This window comes from Pseudorca crassidens, chromosome 20 (assembly GCF_039906515.1).
Source record: "Pseudorca crassidens isolate mPseCra1 chromosome 20, mPseCra1.hap1, whole genome shotgun sequence".
Taxonomy (NCBI): Eukaryota; Metazoa; Chordata; class Mammalia; order Artiodactyla; family Delphinidae; genus Pseudorca; species Pseudorca crassidens.
The window spans coordinates 7,477,958-7,494,561 of NC_090315.1; the positions used below are offsets into that span (position 1 = coordinate 7,477,958).

Consider the following 16,604-nt stretch of genomic DNA (forward strand, 5'->3'; position numbering starts at 1 on the left):
GGAATTCAGGACGGAGAAAAACGCGATCCTGGCCCTAGGTTGTTAAGCTGCATCTAAGGACTAATTTCCAGTCAGCTCAGACTGTGCATCCTCCCATACACAGAAAAGCTCTGAAAGCTCCAAAGTCATTACTCTGATCGTCTGATGTTTGTGGTTGGACATCTTTTGATGTTCGACTACATGTTTGTTTGTTTTCAGCAAAAACACCTTTATATCCTGGCTCCTCCCTGACCTCTTTGGAGCAGCTCCTCAGAGCTATGGGAGAGGCTCTCTCCCAGGCTATAGTCCTCAGTAAGGTCCCCAAATAAAACATAACGTGCAACTTTTAGGTTGTGAGCTTTTGTTCAGTGGACAAAGGTCACAATGTATGAAGACTTCTGTTGCATATTTGGTACTTTCGTTTAATCCTCACAACAACCTTGTGATGCTGGACCTCTCACATCCATTTCACCAAAGCAGAAAACCAAGACATGGCGGGGTAAGGTGCCGCGCATGACATCATACTCTTGCTGAATGAGAAAGCGTGGGTTTGATGCCAGGTGTCTCTGAATGCAAAGCCTAAGATAGTTCCAATAGAGCAGGAAAGTCACTAACAGTAGTTCATAAACCCATCACCTACGGGGATGTTAAGTCCCTAAGGATTAGCCTGTGGGTCCGCCTTCCTGTAGAGGAAACGGACGTCCTGCCTGAGGCTGATGCCGCGTGCGGTCCCTCACTTGGTCCTGATCTCCGTGTATTCTGAGTGGGCACTCTCCTGAGGATGACGTGTCCCATGGAAGCTGAGGGAGGCGTAATGCAGCTCTTCCTCCATCCCCGAGGTGGGGGTGGCCCCTGCCGAGCTTGTGGGGTCAGGAGGATCCTCTAACTTGGACTCTCGCCGGTGATCCTGGATGGAGAGCAAAGGAAGGGGTCAGATCAAGGTAGTTTCGGGGGGAGAAGAGAGAGAGGGTCCAGGAAGCGAATTTGACTCTGGGACAGAGCATCTATTCCTTCTTCCATTCTGCTAGCAAACGTTTCTGAAGGTTCCATTTATTCAGTCATCCAACACATATAACGCTATAGATTGTTTCCCAGTTCTACTGAGCACCCACACAGACCTATGGAGGAAATATTACTACGTTACAGGGAGAGAAACGAAGTCTCAGAGAGGGTAGGTTCTTCCCAAGGTCACACATCTATTGATCACAAACTCAACTCCTGGCCCTCTGAGGTTTCCTGAGGTTTTCCGTAAACAGGAGGGTGTTTATGGAAACTCACTTCTCCTGTGTGTCTCTCCTTTACTCTCGCACTGTTATCACACTCACAACACTTCTGTCACCAGATGTGTGGGTTCTTTGTACCCCCACACCAAGGAATTCTCCCACACCAGCTGGGTGTCCTGCAATGTAACTCAATTCTGATACTATCTGCCTGGAGATAGTGTCAGATCCCACAGGTTAAGGGCTCAGTCCCATGAGACTGCCTCCCCCCCACTTCAGGTGTCAATCACAAGTCCAGGTTGTCACCTGTGCTTCTGACCAACTGGCTATAAATCAGAGGTTCCTACGACCTCCTCCGCAGGTTTGAGTAATTTGCTGGAGTGGCTCACAACACTCAGGAAAACCGTTTACTTACTAGATTACTAGTTTATTATAAAAGGATATAGCTTAGGACGGCGTGAAAAGTCCGATGAAGAAATACACAGGGCAAGGTATGTGGGAAGGGGTGCAGGGTTTCCACCCCCTCTCAAGACACGTCACTCTCCCAGCACCTCCACTTGTGCACCAGCCAGAAGCTCCCTGCGCCCCATACTGTTGGGATTTTTATGGCGGCTTCGTCATGATTAAGCGATGCGTCTCTCCAATGCATCAGCTTGTCCCAACCTCTGAGCCCAGCACTTGCGGCTCCCTCTGTCTAGAGCCCTTCAACGACTCTCTTTCAGGGGCTCCCACTGTGTTCCTTCACTTGCTGCAGGGGTTTTCTCAAAGCCTCCCACCCCCAGAACTGTCCCTCCCATTGCATCTCCCTCCATAGCTCTCATTTCCTGTATAGTTTCACTACTCACCTGTTCATTGCTTTCACCACAACCGCCCCACTCCCCTCAATAAATGTAAGCCCTTGACAGCAAGGGACATTTTCCACTTGTAACATATGTCTCTGTAACAATACAGATATTACCCAAGTGCTCAGAACAATCAACAAGTGGGAGATAGTTGCTGAAGGAATAAGTGAATGCATGGGTGATGGATTCGCTCAGAGACCTCAGTGATGGCCACATTAGTGATAGGTCAAGAAATAAATGGAAGTCAGGGATCAGAGGATGAGCATGAGTAGGGCTGGTTGATATGGACACGGGAGGAGAAGGGGGCAGATGGGCAATGATTCTGAGGTGCAAAAAGCTTACTTTGCTTGAGCAAGCCTGTTTGGAAGAAGTGCAGCATCAAAGCTGACTCTGGTTTTCCTGCCCTAAATGTCAGTCAAGTTGTTTGGCAGTGCGGAGAAACAGTGCATTTCAGACTTGGGCAGGATGGGACGACTGTCTAATACAGATGCAGGCAGTGCAGATGCAGGTCATGCAGGTGCAGGTAATGCAGACGCAGGTAACGCAGATGCATGCAATGCAGATGCAGGCAATGCAGGTGCAGGTAATGCAGGTGCAGGCAATGCAGATTCAGGTCATGCAGGTACAGGTCATGCAGGTGCAGGCAATGCAGATGCAGGTAATGCAGGTGCAGGCAATGCAGGTGCAGGCAATGCAGGTGCAGGTCATGCAGGTGCAGGTAATGCAGATGTTTGGGGGAAGGTGGGGAGGCTTCAGCAGGATAGAGCTAAGTGGGGAGCTCAGCTCAAAGGGAGTGTTTGTATTAAGCTGTATTTAGAAGAAACACAGACATGCTTTGCAGTGTATCAGTGCAGGAAGAGGTGATGGGGGAAAGGGATGGATCGCTGGCTGGGAGTCAGGAACAAGAGTACCACTGATGAATTGGAGAACCCAGCAGAGTATGTTTAGGGATGTATTCACCATGTGTTTCTGATGTTTTGACAACCGGGGCTCTGTTAACCCTCGAGGGATTGCCCCTGCCAGTGCTAGTCAAGTTCTAGAGATTCTAAGGGATCTGCCTGCAAGCCTGCCCTTCATATTGCAAACCGATCAGCCCAAACCACTTCCTTTATCAAACTCTTACTCTCTGGACCATTATCCTGCTCTCATCACCCCGGGGCCAGGTACCAGAAAACCAGAGACAACCCCTACACCCCAGAGCATTCTGAAATCATTCAAACTAGACAGTCCTCAGTCTGCTTACCCTGCCTGTTCCTTCCCACGTAAACCACAAAATCTCTTGCCCAGGTTTCCTCCTCACTCCCTCTGCCTCTTGACAGACCCTTGTGCTGCCCCTCATGGCCCTGCAGGGCGTGGCACGCCCCCTCCTCTTGGGAACTGTACTACCTGTCTTTTTTGTGGCAATCGTCTCCTGATCTCTTGGCCTCACACAGAGGAATCATAATAAATCCTACATTTTCAAAGACGCAGGAAGGGGAAGAGCTCATTTCTGGACGTGCTGAATGGAGCAGGGCTGTGGGCCGCCCCGGGAGACCTGCAGGGCAGGCTGCATCGCCGGGATGCCCGTGTCACTCACCAGGGAAGTTGGTCCTATGACAGGGTGGATGTCCTCCATACCCACTGCAGTCCTGGCTGCTCTCTTCCTGTAGGTCTTCACTCTGTTGGGAGACACGAGGGTCTGTGACACAGGGTATCTCTTTTGAGGCTGGAGTGAGTGACTAAGGCAGGTCAAGAGTAGGGTGAGCCCAACATATTCAGAAAAAACCATAATTCGGAAAGACACCTGCACCCCAACGTTCATAGCAGCACACTTACAATAGCCTGGACGTGGAAGCAACCTAAATGTCCATCGACAGAGGAATGGATAAAGAAGATGTGGCACATATATACAATGGAATATTACTCAGCCATGAAAAGGAACAAAATAATGCCATTTTCTGGGACATGGATGGACCTAGAGATTGTCATACTGAGTGAAGTAAGCCAGACAGAGAAAGACAAATGTCATATGATATGGCTAATATGTGGAATCTAAAAAAACGGTACAAATGGACTTATTTACAAAACAGAAATAGAGTCACAGACGCAGAAAACAAACTTATGGATACCAAGGGGGAAAAGCGGTGGGATAAATTGGGAGATTGGGATTGACATATACACACTGCTATATATAAAGCAGATGACTACTAAGGACCTACTATGTAGCACAGGGAACTCTACTCAGTACTTTGTAATGACATATGGGAATAGAATCTAAAAAAGAGTGGATATATGTGTATGCGTAACTTATTCAATTTGCTGTACATCAGAAACTAGCACAACATTGTAAATCAACTCTACTCCAATAAAAAGTAAATATTAAAAGGGTAGAGGGAGCCCAGGGGCCTTTACAACAAGACTGTGACAAGGTCCCTTCTCCCTCCCGGCTTCTGGATCTGGACCAGGGCTGGGGACACACTCAAGCCTGGCCAGGTGTCTACGAGCTGGATCTTCACTACCCCTGCACCGCCCCAGCCTTGCTCTGGGTCCTACAACCCCTCCAGGCCCCTCTTCTCCTCCCCTGGCCCACAGCCAAAGCAACTCACGTGAAGAAGATGAGGCACAGGCAGAGAAAAAGCAGCGTGGTGACACCAGCTCCCCCAAGGGCCCCCTCAATCACTCCTGCCCTGGTCCCCGAGTTTCCTGCAGACAAGAGAGACTTGTGGAGAATTCCAATCCTGATGAGCAGGCATAAGTCTCCTCCTCTCCTTAGCAGGTAGAGAGGGGTGCCTCCCCTTCCCACCGAGGGTTCAGCCCCTAGGTTCCCCCACCATTTGTAGGACCTCAGCCTTGTCCAGAAGGACACAGTCTAGGCAACACTTCCTCTCCAGCCCACATACTCCCAAAAAACTTCAGCTCTTCTTGGAGTCAGATATTTGTCCATCCAGGGTCTCTCTGCAAAAGACTCCAGACCTGGCCACAGCAGAGCCATGAGGTTCTGTGCCCCGTGGACATTCCAGACAGACAGACAGACAGCACTGAGGGCTGCTGAAGGGCCTTGTCTCTCCTTCCTTCCAGGGAGGGGGACTAAATCTGCTCTCCTGGCCTCTACTGGCCCTGTCCCTCAGGGTCCACGGTGATCTTTTGTGCCTCAGAAGGAGGTGGCAGCAGGAAGCTTCTCAGACCTCCAGGTCAGACCCAGACAGCTCTCCTGGCCCTGCCTGGTGGCACCCCAACACCCAGGGCAAGGGATGTGCGTCTGGCCGTCACCTGTCAACAGATTGGTGGGCACTGCTGAGACAGCCCTAATGGGGCTCTGTCCAGATGGGGGACCAGATGTTATGACCAGTGGGAATACAGCAGTGAGGGGAGCGCTGGGCTCCAGAGAGGGCTCAGGGTGAGGGCTGAGGGGCTGACAGTCACAAAAATGGCCCAAAGAGATGTTGGGACAATGAAACTCTTCTGTATGATACTATAATGGCAGATACATGTCATTATACGTTTGTCCAAACCCATGAAATGTACAACAGCAAGAGGGAACCCTAACGTCAATCATGCACTTTGGTTGAAAATGACGTGTCAGTGGAGATTCATCGATTGTAACAGGCACCCTCTGGCGGGGCGTGCTGTTGGGGGGAGGCCGTGCATGTGTGGGAAAGTGCAGCGGGGACGAGGGAAGTCTCTTTACCTTCTGACGAATCTGCTACGAACCCAAATCAGTTCCTGAAAATAAAGTCTACTTAAAAAATGCCCCCGCGCAAGGGGTGACGGAGAAAGATAAAGACCATATTTAGAATGGGCAGGGAGGGAGGTGTGGGTCACTTTGGCAAGACCAGAGTCGGAGGATACGGCAGGAAGAGACCTAATGGGGGCCTTTTGTGGCTAATTGCAGGACCACACCCGACCTGCACCATTTGAGCTCTGAAAGTGCAGCTCTGACCCAACCTGGAAGAGACCCCACTCCACTCAATGCCCCATGGATGGGGGGCTCCGTCTTACCTGTGCCATCCCCTGAGCACACACCTCTTGCTGGGCTCTGTGGAGCACCTAGGAGTGGAAGACAGGATTTCCTTCCTCAGTGAGAGGACTGGGGTGAGATAAGCGTAGGCATCCCCCCTCCACACACCCAGAAGCCACAGAAATGCAGGAGGGACAGGGCTTCTGTCCTTCCAGGCCCTCCTATTCAACCGGGTCTCCAGGCAACAGCACCAAGCACCCCCGGCCTGGCCCACCTGCCCCCATCCCCTCACGCCCCGGGCATCACGGCGCAGCGCTCACAGGTGACACTGAGCTGGATGGTCCTCTCCACGATCACACCGTTTGTGGGGAACTTCACCTGACAGGTGACATTGGTGCCATTGTCCTGGGGCTGTGGGGTGATGGTGAGCACTGAGGACAGGTGGGTCCTGGGGCCCAGGGAGGTGAGGGCGGCTGACGTCCAGGAGAAGATGGGGGGCGCGCCCTGCTCACAGGCCCAGGGCACAGAGCAGGTCAGGTTCCCGGGGCGGCCCGCCTCCAGCGTCGCAGGAATGAGGATGTGGGGTGTGTGGTTCAGGGCTGATGAAGAGAGGGGGAGACGGGGTCAGGAGGAGGGTTAGAGGTGCAGCCCTGAGATAAGCTTCAGGCTTTGGTCTAGCCCGTCTTTCTGAACCCCCACTTGCTCTCCCCCCGACCCCTCCCAGGAGGGGGTCCTATCCGAGTCCTGCCCTGGGGCTCCAGGTCCTTCCCCTGAGGCCTCTCCCGGGCCCCACTCCTTACCCGTCACATGCAAGGAGAGCTTATTAGACTTATAACTCCATAATGTCTCTCCTCTTTCCACACGAAAAAAATATGAACCTTGATCCCTCCTCCTGGCGTCTCTGACGTCCAGGGAGCAATTGTTTCCATGGTCCCCTAGGAGGTTGAATCGGCCTTGGGTCTCTTCCTGAACTTCACGTTCTGGGTTGTTTGTGGCCACAGGGGCATCCAGGTTCACTTCGGCCCCTTCCTTGAACCAGTAGCCGAAAACTGGGACAGAGTTGTCCTTTTTGTCCCAGGGATAGTAGAAGGAGCAGGGAACGCGGACACACAGGCCCTCCTGCACCGTCACGGACTCCTGCACTTCCAGCCGGTATCTGCTGTCCCAAGCCAGGGACCCTGCGGGGAAACGAGGGTCAGCCACAGCCCCTGCCCTGCCCACCCCTCTCCCCGCAGCCCACCCACCTGCCCACAGCAGGGACAGCAGCAGCGGCAGCATCTCTGAGACGGAGGGCTTCTGGGCGTCCTGTGTGTGAAAAGAGAAGGGGCAGGAGAGAGGGAAGTAAGGCTGCGGGGAGACCCACGGGAAGCCGGGGAGGAACACGAGACCCAGCTGTTCACAGAAGAGGAACTGCAGAGCTGGACCTCGGACCCCCTCCGCACAGAGCGGACAGACACCTCTCGGTCCAGAGACCTCGGAGACCTGCCCAGAGAGGAGCAGGCAAGGAGGAGAGTCCTCTCCTGCCCCTCATCTCGGGTGGGTCCTTCCAGCACCAGAGCCTCTGAGGACACGGAGGCGTAGGACACGGCGAGCCTCCTAAGGTCCTCCCGTCTGAGCACCGCTGTCTACACCAGGGAGCCGCTCAGCTCCTGACTTGACCTGGAGGGTCCCAGCCTCACCTAGACCCTCGGGTGGTCGGTCCCGCAAGATGTCGGGTTCTTTAGGGTCTGTGTGAGCGTCTGGGGCAGAAGACAAGAAGGGGCTCCTGGGTGACGTGAAGGCAGCCGCCAATCATGCCTTCACTCCTTCCCCCAACACTGAGCACCTTGGGCTGGTGACCTGGAGACCAGAAGGGCTACGGCTGGCCCGGTCCCTGCCCAGGAGATGCTCCCACCCGGGCCCATCACTTCCTCCCCAAACAGGCAGCGCTGTCGGGCTTTAGAGCTGCATCAGTGGTGAGATTGCCGAGTGTCCGGCAGCATACTGGGTATTTTCTAAAAATATGATATGGGATGTTTTTTTAACTTCTACTATGCTGATTCCCAAACTTTCAATGGCATCTTCAGAATAAAAACCATGTAGCATCTTCATGTAGAACAAACGTGCAAGCACATGTTCTATGTCAGCGCAAAGGAAATTTCTTTTTTTTAACGAGCCTCCAAATTATTTAGTTTTCAATTTAGTTTCATTTTTAATTTGTATTGGAGTAGGGTTGATTTACAATGCTGTGTTGGTTTCAGTTGTGCAGCAAGGTGATTCAGTTATGCATATACATATATCTATTCTTTTTCAGATTTTTTCCAATATAGGTTATTGCAGAATATTGAGTAGCGTTCCCTGTGCTATGCTTTGTCCTTGTTGAGTGTCGATTTTATATATAGTGGTGTGTATGTGTTAGTCCCAAACTCCTCATTTATCCCTCCCCCATCCCCTTTCCTCTTTGGTAACCATAAGTTTGTTTTCTATGTCTGTGAGTCTGTTTCTGTTTTGTAAATGAATTTAGTGGTATTAGTTTTTAGATTCCACATGAAAGTGATATTATATAATGTTTATCTCTGTCTGACTTACTTCACTTAGTGTGATAATCTCTAGGTCCATTCTTTTTTTGGCTAGGTGATATTCCATTATATATATTCATATATATATCTCACATCTTTATCCATTTATCTGTGGATGGACACTTAGGGTGCTTCCATGTCTTGGCTGTTGTGAATAGAGCTGCTATGAACATTGGGTTGCACGTACCTTTTTGAATTAGAGGTTTCTTCGGATATATGCCGAGGAGTGTGATTGCTGGATCATATGCTAACTCTATTTTTAGTTGTTTTTTGTTTTTTTTTTTTGCAGTACGCGTCACTGTTGTGGCCTCTCCCATTGCAGAGTACAGGCTCCGGACGCGCAGGCCCAGCGGCCATGGCTCATGGGCACAGCGCTCCGCGGCGTGTCGGATCTTCCCGGACCGGGGCACGAACCCGTGTCACCTGCATCAGCAGGCGGACTCCCAACCACTGCGCCACCAGGGAAGCCCCTATTTTTAGTGTTTAAGGAACTTCCATACTGTTCTCCATAGTGGCTGCACCAGTTTACATTCCCATCCACAGTGCAGAGGGTTCCCTTTTCTTCACACCCTCTCCAGCGTTTATTATTTGTAGACTTTTCGATGATGGCCATTCTGACGGGTGTCAGGCGATACCTCATTGTAGTTTGGATTTGCATTTCCGTGAGGATCCTTTTCAAATGAAAGTTCAATCCTGTCTCTGCTCTCCTCAAAGGCTTCCGGATACTTGCATTGGCCTGGAAGCCCTTGGGATAATTGTCTCTTACGGGAACACAGAACCTGCTTTCTTCCACTTTCAAGTCTTCGCTCAAACATCACCTCGGGCACACTCTCAGCAACAGAAAACAGCCCCCGAATGTCACGTGTTCGCTCCCTGCCCGATGCTTCTCCAGACACACATTACCATCAAACACACTCAATATTTTTCCTTATTTTGTTTAAATGTTTATATCCTTCTTATATCCAGAAGGACAGCTTCTTGATGACAGAGAGTTAAAAACAATTTTTTATTGAAACATAATTATTTACAAAGTTGTGTCTATGTCTGCTGTCCAGCAAAGTGGCTTAGTTACTCATATACATATAATACATGTGCTTTTCCATATTCTTTTCCATATGGTTTATCCGAGGATATTGACTATAGTTCCCTGTGCTGTACAGTGGGACCTTGTTTATCCATTCTGTATATAATAGTTCACATCTGCTAAACCCAAACTCCGAATCCATCCCCACCCGCCCCCCAGGTAACCACAAGCTTATTCTCTATGCTTGATGACGGAGATTTTTTTTTTTTTTTTTTTTTTTTTTTTTTTGCGGTACGCGGGCCTCTCCCTGTTGTGGCCTCTCCCTTTGCGGAGCACAGTTTCCAGATGCGCAGGCTCAGCGGCCATGGCTCACGGGCCCAGCCGCTCTGCGGCATGTGGGATCTTCCCAAACCGGGGCACGAACCCGTGTCCCCTGCATCGGCAGGCAGACTCTCAACCACTGTGCCACCAGGGGAGCCCGATGACAGAGATGTTTGATCCTGTGCTCACTGATGCGCCCTGGGAACCTCCAACAAGGGGGCACAGAGTACATGTTCAATAGTTCTTGCCGAATATTCTATAATTAAGTGTATCCACTCTTCCATCCAAAACCAGACAGTGAAACACACACACACACACACACACACACACACACACACACTCACACACACACACACACACGGGGACATTTAAGCCTGAGCCTGAGGATATGCTCAGGACTTGGAGAGGCAGGAATGGGGAGAGAAGGATGTTTCAGGGGAAGGGACTGCACGTACAAAGTCTCAGAGTCACAGAGGTCTGGCCAGGCTGGGTGTGGAGATGTGGGGAGATGCAGGGAGAGGAGGGATGTGGGTGGAGAGTCCAGCAGGGCAGAGCCCGCCAGGGCTGCAACTCCAGCCAGTGGTGTGTGCACCTTGGTCTCTGGCCGTGGAGAGGAAACACAGCTGTCCCTGCTGTGCAGCAAGAGGATGGTAACGGTCTCTGCGAACAGTGCGGAGGCCTGTGTTTCCCAGGGAGATGGAGGCAGGAGGTGGGTGGGTTCAGAGACCCAGGGAAGAGAGGAGGCTGCTGGAACGACTGGGGTCAAGATGGGAAGGGGACGGGCATCAGGACGAACTGTGCTTAGGAGGAAGGATGGACAGCACTTAGTGATTATTCGATCCTGGAGAAGAGGAGCGGGGATGAAAGGGGACAAACCCCGTCCTTCCTTCTGGCCTTAGAGATGGGGGCCACCTTGTCATCAGTGTGACAGGGAACCCAGCAGAGAAGTGGGTTTGGGGAGGAAGATGGCAGCTCCACTTTGGGTACGCTGAGTGGAGCAATCCTGGGGGCCATTCTGGGGCAGGTGTGCAGTGGGATGTTGGGTGGTAGGATGCCGACATCACTCACCCAGAGGGGTAACCTGGAATGGCGTTTGCAATAGACGCGCCCCCTGCCGGCCTGGCGTTTGCATCTGACACGCCCCCTGCAGGCCTGGCTGCCTTCCTCCTGCGGGACGTCACTCTGAGCCAGAGAAGAGACCAGGCTCTGGTCAGATCGGGTGCCGCGGGCCGCAGACTCACCCTGTTCCTTGCTCAGGGGCGCGGGGATGACTGAGGTGGGAGAGGCAGGTCTGGCCCCACAGACACTCTAGAGCACAGCGGCTACCCTCAACCCTGACACTGGGTGGGGAGGAGACCCTGCCCCAGGGGACTCCTCACCGACCCCAAGCCCCACACCCCCATTCCCCCTTCCCGTCAGCCTCCTGCCAGCCCCGCCCCGGCCCCCTCCAGCGCTGGTTTCAGGGTGCAGCCACCTGCATCCTGCCCTCCCCACCCCTCCCCTCTCCCCTCTCCCTGGGGGTGCTCACAGGAGGGCGATGAGGACCAAGAAGAGTAGCGGGATCTTGACAGCCGCTTCCCAGATGGCCGTCAGAATCACCTGTGCTGCGACGTGGCCCGACTGCCCTGCAGGAAAATGGGACCAGGATGGAATCATCTGCTCAATCCTGTGTCCTTCCGCTCCCAGGAGGACTCTGGACGTTGGTCTTACAGGCTTTCCTCATCCACTGGATGCCGAACCCCGTGTGCCCGGGGTATCAGCCCACCCCATGCCCTTACCTTCCAGCAGCTGAACAGAAAACAAAAATGCATAAGTTGGACTTCATGAAAATGAAAAATTCGGCTCATCAATCGACTGAGAAAGTGAAAAACCAACCCCTTTAATGGGAGAAAATATTTGCAAACCATAGATTCGATAAGTGTGTGATATCCAGCCTATATAAAAGCTATACGAAAAACAATTCAAGAACAAAAAGACAAACAACGCAATTTTTTAAAACGGGCAAAGGAATAAAAAAATTCTCCAAATAACCAATACGTTCATGAAGAAAATGAACAACGTCATTACTCGCTCCATAAATGTAAATCAAAACATGATGAGATATTCCTTCACACCCGCTAGCAGGCTCGAATTTTTTTTTGAGGAAAATAATGTCGACAAGGATCTGGAGAAATTGGAACCCTCATACTTTGCTGGTGGGAATGTAAAATGGTGCTGCCAGTGTGGAAAACATCTGGCATTTCCTCAGAAATTTAATATTAGAAACTACCATTTGACCCAGAAATTTCACTTCTAGGTACATGCCCGAGAAAACTGAAATCAATGATACAAAAAAAATAAAATAAAAATAAAAAGGAAAAGTATAGCAACGTTCATAGCAGCATTGTAAGAGCCAAAAAGTGGAAACAACCCAAACGTCCATCCACTGCTAACTGGATGGAGACAAGCTGGCGCATCCGCGCAATGGAATATTATTCAGACAGAAAGGAACTGATACTGATACACGCTCTACGGATGATGCTTGAGAACGTTTAGCGAGAGAAGCCGGACAGAAAAGGCCACTGTTCTGTAACATTCCACGTGTATGAAGTATCCACTATAGGCAGATCCAGAGACATGGAGAGCAGCCTCCAGACCTGGCCACAGCAGAGCCATGAGGTTCTGTGCCCGTGGACATTCCAGAGAGACAGAGAGCACTGTGGGAGGCTGAAGGGCCTTGCCTCTCCTTCCTTCCAGGGAGGGGGACTAAATCTGCTCTCCTGGCCTCTACTGGCCCTGTCCCTCAGGGTCCACGGTGATCTTTTGTGCCTTCAGAAGGAGGTGGCAGCAGGAAGCTTCTCAGACCTCCAGGTCAGGCCCAGACAGCTCTCATGGCCCTACCTGGTGGCACCCCAACACCCAGGGCAAGGGATGTGCGTCCGGGCATCACCTGCCAACACTGTGGTGGGCACTGCTGAGACAGCCCTAATGGGGCTCTGTCCAGATGGGGACCAGGTGTTATGACCAGTGGGAATACAGCAGTGAGGGGAGCGCTGGGCTCCAGAGAGGGCTCAGGGTGAGGGCTGAGGGGCTGACAGTCACAAAAATGGCCCAAAGAGATGTTGGGACAACGAAACTCTTCTGTATGATACTATAATAGCAGATACATGTCGTTATACATTTGTCCAAACCCATGAAATGTACAAGAGCAAGAGGGAACCCTAACGTCAATCATGCACTTTGGTTGAAAATGACGTGTCAGTGGAGATTCATCGATTGTAACAGGTGCCCTCTGGTGGGGCGTGCTGTTGGGGGGAGGCCGTGCGTGTGTGGGAAAGGGCAGCGGGGACGAGGGAAGTCTCTTTACCTTCTGACGAATCTGCTACGAACCCAAATCAGTTCCTGAAAATAAAGTCTACCTAAAAAATGCCCCCGCGCAAGGGGTGACGGAGAAAGATAAAGACCATATTTAGAATGGGCAGGGAGGGAGGTGTGGGTCACTTTGGCAAGACCAGAGTCGGAGGATACGGCAGGAAGAGACCTAATGGGGGCCTTTTGTGGCTAATTGCAGGACCACACCCGACCTGCACCATTTGAGCTCTGAAAGTGCAGCTCTGAGCCAACCTGGAAGAGACCCCACTCCACTCAATGCCCCATGGATGGGGGGCTCCGTCTTACCTGTGCCATCCCCTGAGCACACACCTCTTGCTGGGCTCTGTGGAGCACCTAGCAGTGGAAGACAGTGTTTCCTTCCTCAGTGAGAGGACTGGGGTGAGATAAGGGTAGGCATCCCCCCCACACACACACCCAGAAGCCACAGAAATGCATGAGGGACAAGGCTTCTGTCCTTCCAGGCCCTCCTACTCAGCCGGGTCTCCAGGCAACAGCACCAAGCACCCCCGGCCTGGCCCACCTGCCCCCATCCCCTCACGCCCCGGGCATCATGGCGCAGCGCTCACAGGTGACGCTGAGCTGGATGGTCCTCTCCACGATCACACCGCTTGCGGGGAACTTCACCTGACAGGTGACATTGGTGCCATTGTCCTGGGGCTGTGGGATGATGGTGAGCACTGAGGACAGGTGGGTCCTGGGGCCCAGGGAGGTGAGGGCGGCTGACGTCCAGGAGAAGATGGGGGGCGCGCCCTGCTCACAGGCCCAGGGCACAGAGCAGGTCAGGTTCCCGGGGCGGCCCGCCTCCAGCGTCGCAGGAATGAGGATGTGGGGTGTGTGGTTCAGGGCTGATGAAGAGAGGGGGAGACGGGGTCAGGAGGAGGGTTAGAGGTGTGCCCTGAGATAAGCTTCAGGCTTTGGTCCAGCCCGTCTTTCTGAACCCCCACTTGCTCTCCCCCCGACCCCTCCCAGGAGGGGGTCCTATCCGAGTCCTGCCCTGGGGCTCCAGGTCCTTCCCCTGAGGCCTCTCCCGGACCCCACTCCTTACCCGTCACATGCAAGGAGAGCTTGTTAGACTTATAACTCCATAATGTCTCTCCTCTTTCCACACGAAAAAAATATGAACCTTGATCCCTCCTCCTGGCGTCTCTGACGTCCAGGGAGCAATTGTTTCCATGGTCCCCTAGGAGGTGGAATCGGCCTTGGGTCTCTTCCTGAACTTCACGTTCTGGGTTGTTTGTGGCCACAGGGGCATCCAGGTTCACATCGGCCCCTTCCGGGAACCAGTAGCCGAAAGCTGGGACAGAGTTGTCCCTGGTGTCCCAGGGAAGGTAGAAGGAGCAGGGCACGCGGACACACAGGCCCTCCTGCACCGTCACGGACTCCTGCACTTCCAGCCGGTATCTGCTGTCCCAAGCCAGGGACCCTGCGGGGAAACGAGGGTCAGCCACAGCCCCTGCCCTGCCCACCCGTCTCCCCGCAGCCCACCCACCTGCCCACAGCAGGGACAGCAGCAGCGGCAGCATCTCTGAGACGGAGGGCTTCTGGGCGTCCTGTGTGTGAAAAGAGAAGGGGCAGGAGAGAGGGAAGTAAGGCTGCGGGGAGACCCACGGGAAGCCGGGGAGGAACACGAGACCCAGGTGTTCACAGAAGAGGAACTGCAGAGCCGGAGCTCGGCCCCCCCTCCGCACAGAGCGGACGCACACCCCTCGGTCCAGAGACCCCGGAGACCTGCCCTGAGAGGAGCAGGCAAGGAGGAGAGCCCTGCCCTGCCCCCCATCTCGGGTGGGTCCTTCCAGCACCAGAGCCTCTGAGGACACGGAGGCGTAGGACACGGCGAGCCTCCTAAGGTCCTCCCGTCTGAGCACTGCTGTCTACACCAGGGAGCCGCTCAGCTCCTGTCTCGACCTGGAGGGTCCCAGCCTCACCTAGACCCTCGGGTGGTCGGTCCCGCAAGATGTCGGGTTCTTTAGGGTCTGTGTGAGCGTCTGGGGCAGAAGACAAGAAGGGGCTCCTGGGTGACGTGAAGGCAGCCGCCAATCATGCCTTCACTCCTTCCCCCAACACTGAGCACCTTGGGCTGGTGACCTGGAGACCAGAAGGGCTACGGCTGGCCTGGTCCCTGCCCAGGAAATGCTCCCACCCGGGCCCATCACTTCCTCCCCAAACAGGCAGCGCTGTCGGGCTTTAGAGCTGCATCAGTGGTGAGATTGCCGAGTGTCCGGCAGCATACTGGGTATTTTCTAAAAATATGATATGGGATGTTTTTTTAACTTCTACTCTGCTGATTCCCAAACTTTCAATGGCATCTTCAGAATAAAAACCATGTAGCATCTTCATGTAAAACAAACGTGCAAGCACATGTTCTATGTCAGTGCAAAGGAAATTTCTTTTTTTTAACGAGCCTCCAAATTATTTAGTTTTCAATTTAGTTTCATTTTTATTTTGTATTGGAGTACAGTTGATTTACGATGTTGTGTTAGTTTCAGTTGTGCAGCAAGGTGATTCAGTTATACATATACATATATCTATTCTTGTTCAGATTTTTTTCCAATATAGGTTATTGCAGAATATTGAGTAGAGTTCCCAGTGCTATGCTTTGTCCTTGTTGAGTGTCGATTTTATATATAGCAGTGTGTATGTGTTAGTCCCAAACTCCTCATTTATCCCTCCCCCATCCCCTTTCCCCTTTGGTAACCATACGTTTGTTTTCTATGTCTGTGAGTCTGTTTCTGTTTTGTAAATGAATTTATTTGTATTAGTTTTTAGATTCCACATGAAAGTGATATTATATAATGTTTATCTCTGTCTGACGTACTTCACTTAGTGTGATAATCTCTAGGTCCATCCATGTTGCTGCAAATGGCATTATTTCATTCTTTTTATGGCTAGGTGATATTCCATTATATATATTCATATATATATCTCACATCCTTATCCATTTCTCTGTGTATGGACACTGAGGTGGCTTCCATGTCTTCGCTGTTGTGAATAGAGCTGCTATGAACATTGGGTTGCACGTACCTTTTTGAATTAGAGGTTTCTTCGGATATATGCCGAGGAGTGTGATTGCTGGATCATATGTTAACTCTATTTTTAGTTGGTTTCTTTGTTTTTCTGTTTTTTTTTGCAGTACGCCTCACTGTTGTGGCCTCTCCCATTGCTGCGGACGCACAGGCCCAGCGGCCATGGCTCACGGGCCCAGCCGCTCCGCGGCATGTGGGATCTTCCAAGACCGGGACACGAACCCGTGTCCCCTGCATCGGCAGGCGGACTCTCAACCACTGCGCCACCAGGGAAGCCCCTATTTTTAGTTTTTAAGGACCCTCCATACTGTTCTCCATAGTGGCTGCA

The 16,604-nt window shown here is 52.1% G+C and overlaps 1 protein-coding gene across 2 annotated transcripts; it reads right to left on the reverse strand.

Moving 5' to 3' along the window:
• Positions 1-422: 422 nt before the first annotated feature.
• LOC137214830 (myeloid cell surface antigen CD33-like) lies at positions 423-14,776 on the reverse strand. Of its 2 annotated transcripts, XM_067719140.1 has the most exons (8): positions 14,743-14,776; positions 14,299-14,676; positions 6,779-7,156; positions 6,299-6,577; positions 6,020-6,067; positions 4,627-4,723; positions 3,618-3,699; positions 423-886 (listed from the first exon to the last, which is right to left on the reverse strand). In XM_067719140.1, exons 1-8 carry the CDS (start codon positions 14,774-14,776, stop codon positions 713-715), a joined length of 1,470 nt encoding a protein of 489 aa, XP_067575241.1. In that variant the 3' UTR covers positions 423-712. The 2 variants fall into 2 exon arrangements, with proteins under 2 accessions (XP_067575241.1, XP_067575242.1); XM_067719141.1 differs by lacking the exons at positions 14,299-14,676; positions 14,743-14,776 and adding an exon at positions 7,223-7,274.
• Between the last annotated feature and the right edge of the window lie 1,828 nt (positions 14,777-16,604).

Excerpts from the sequence above, each read along its gene's own strand:
- LOC137214830 (XM_067719140.1), bottom strand. The coding sequence starts at position 14,776 with ATGCTGCCGCTGCTGCTGTCCCTGCTGTGGGCAG. Across the intron at positions 14,677-14,742 it reads GCTGTCCCTGCTGTGGGCAG|GGTCCCTGGCTTGGGACAGC; the intron begins GTGGGTGGGCTG and ends GTTTCCCCGCAG. Across the intron at positions 887-3,617 it reads TCATAGGACCAACTTCCCTG|GATCACCGGCGAGAGTCCAA; the intron begins GTGAGTGACACG and ends CTCTCCATCCAG.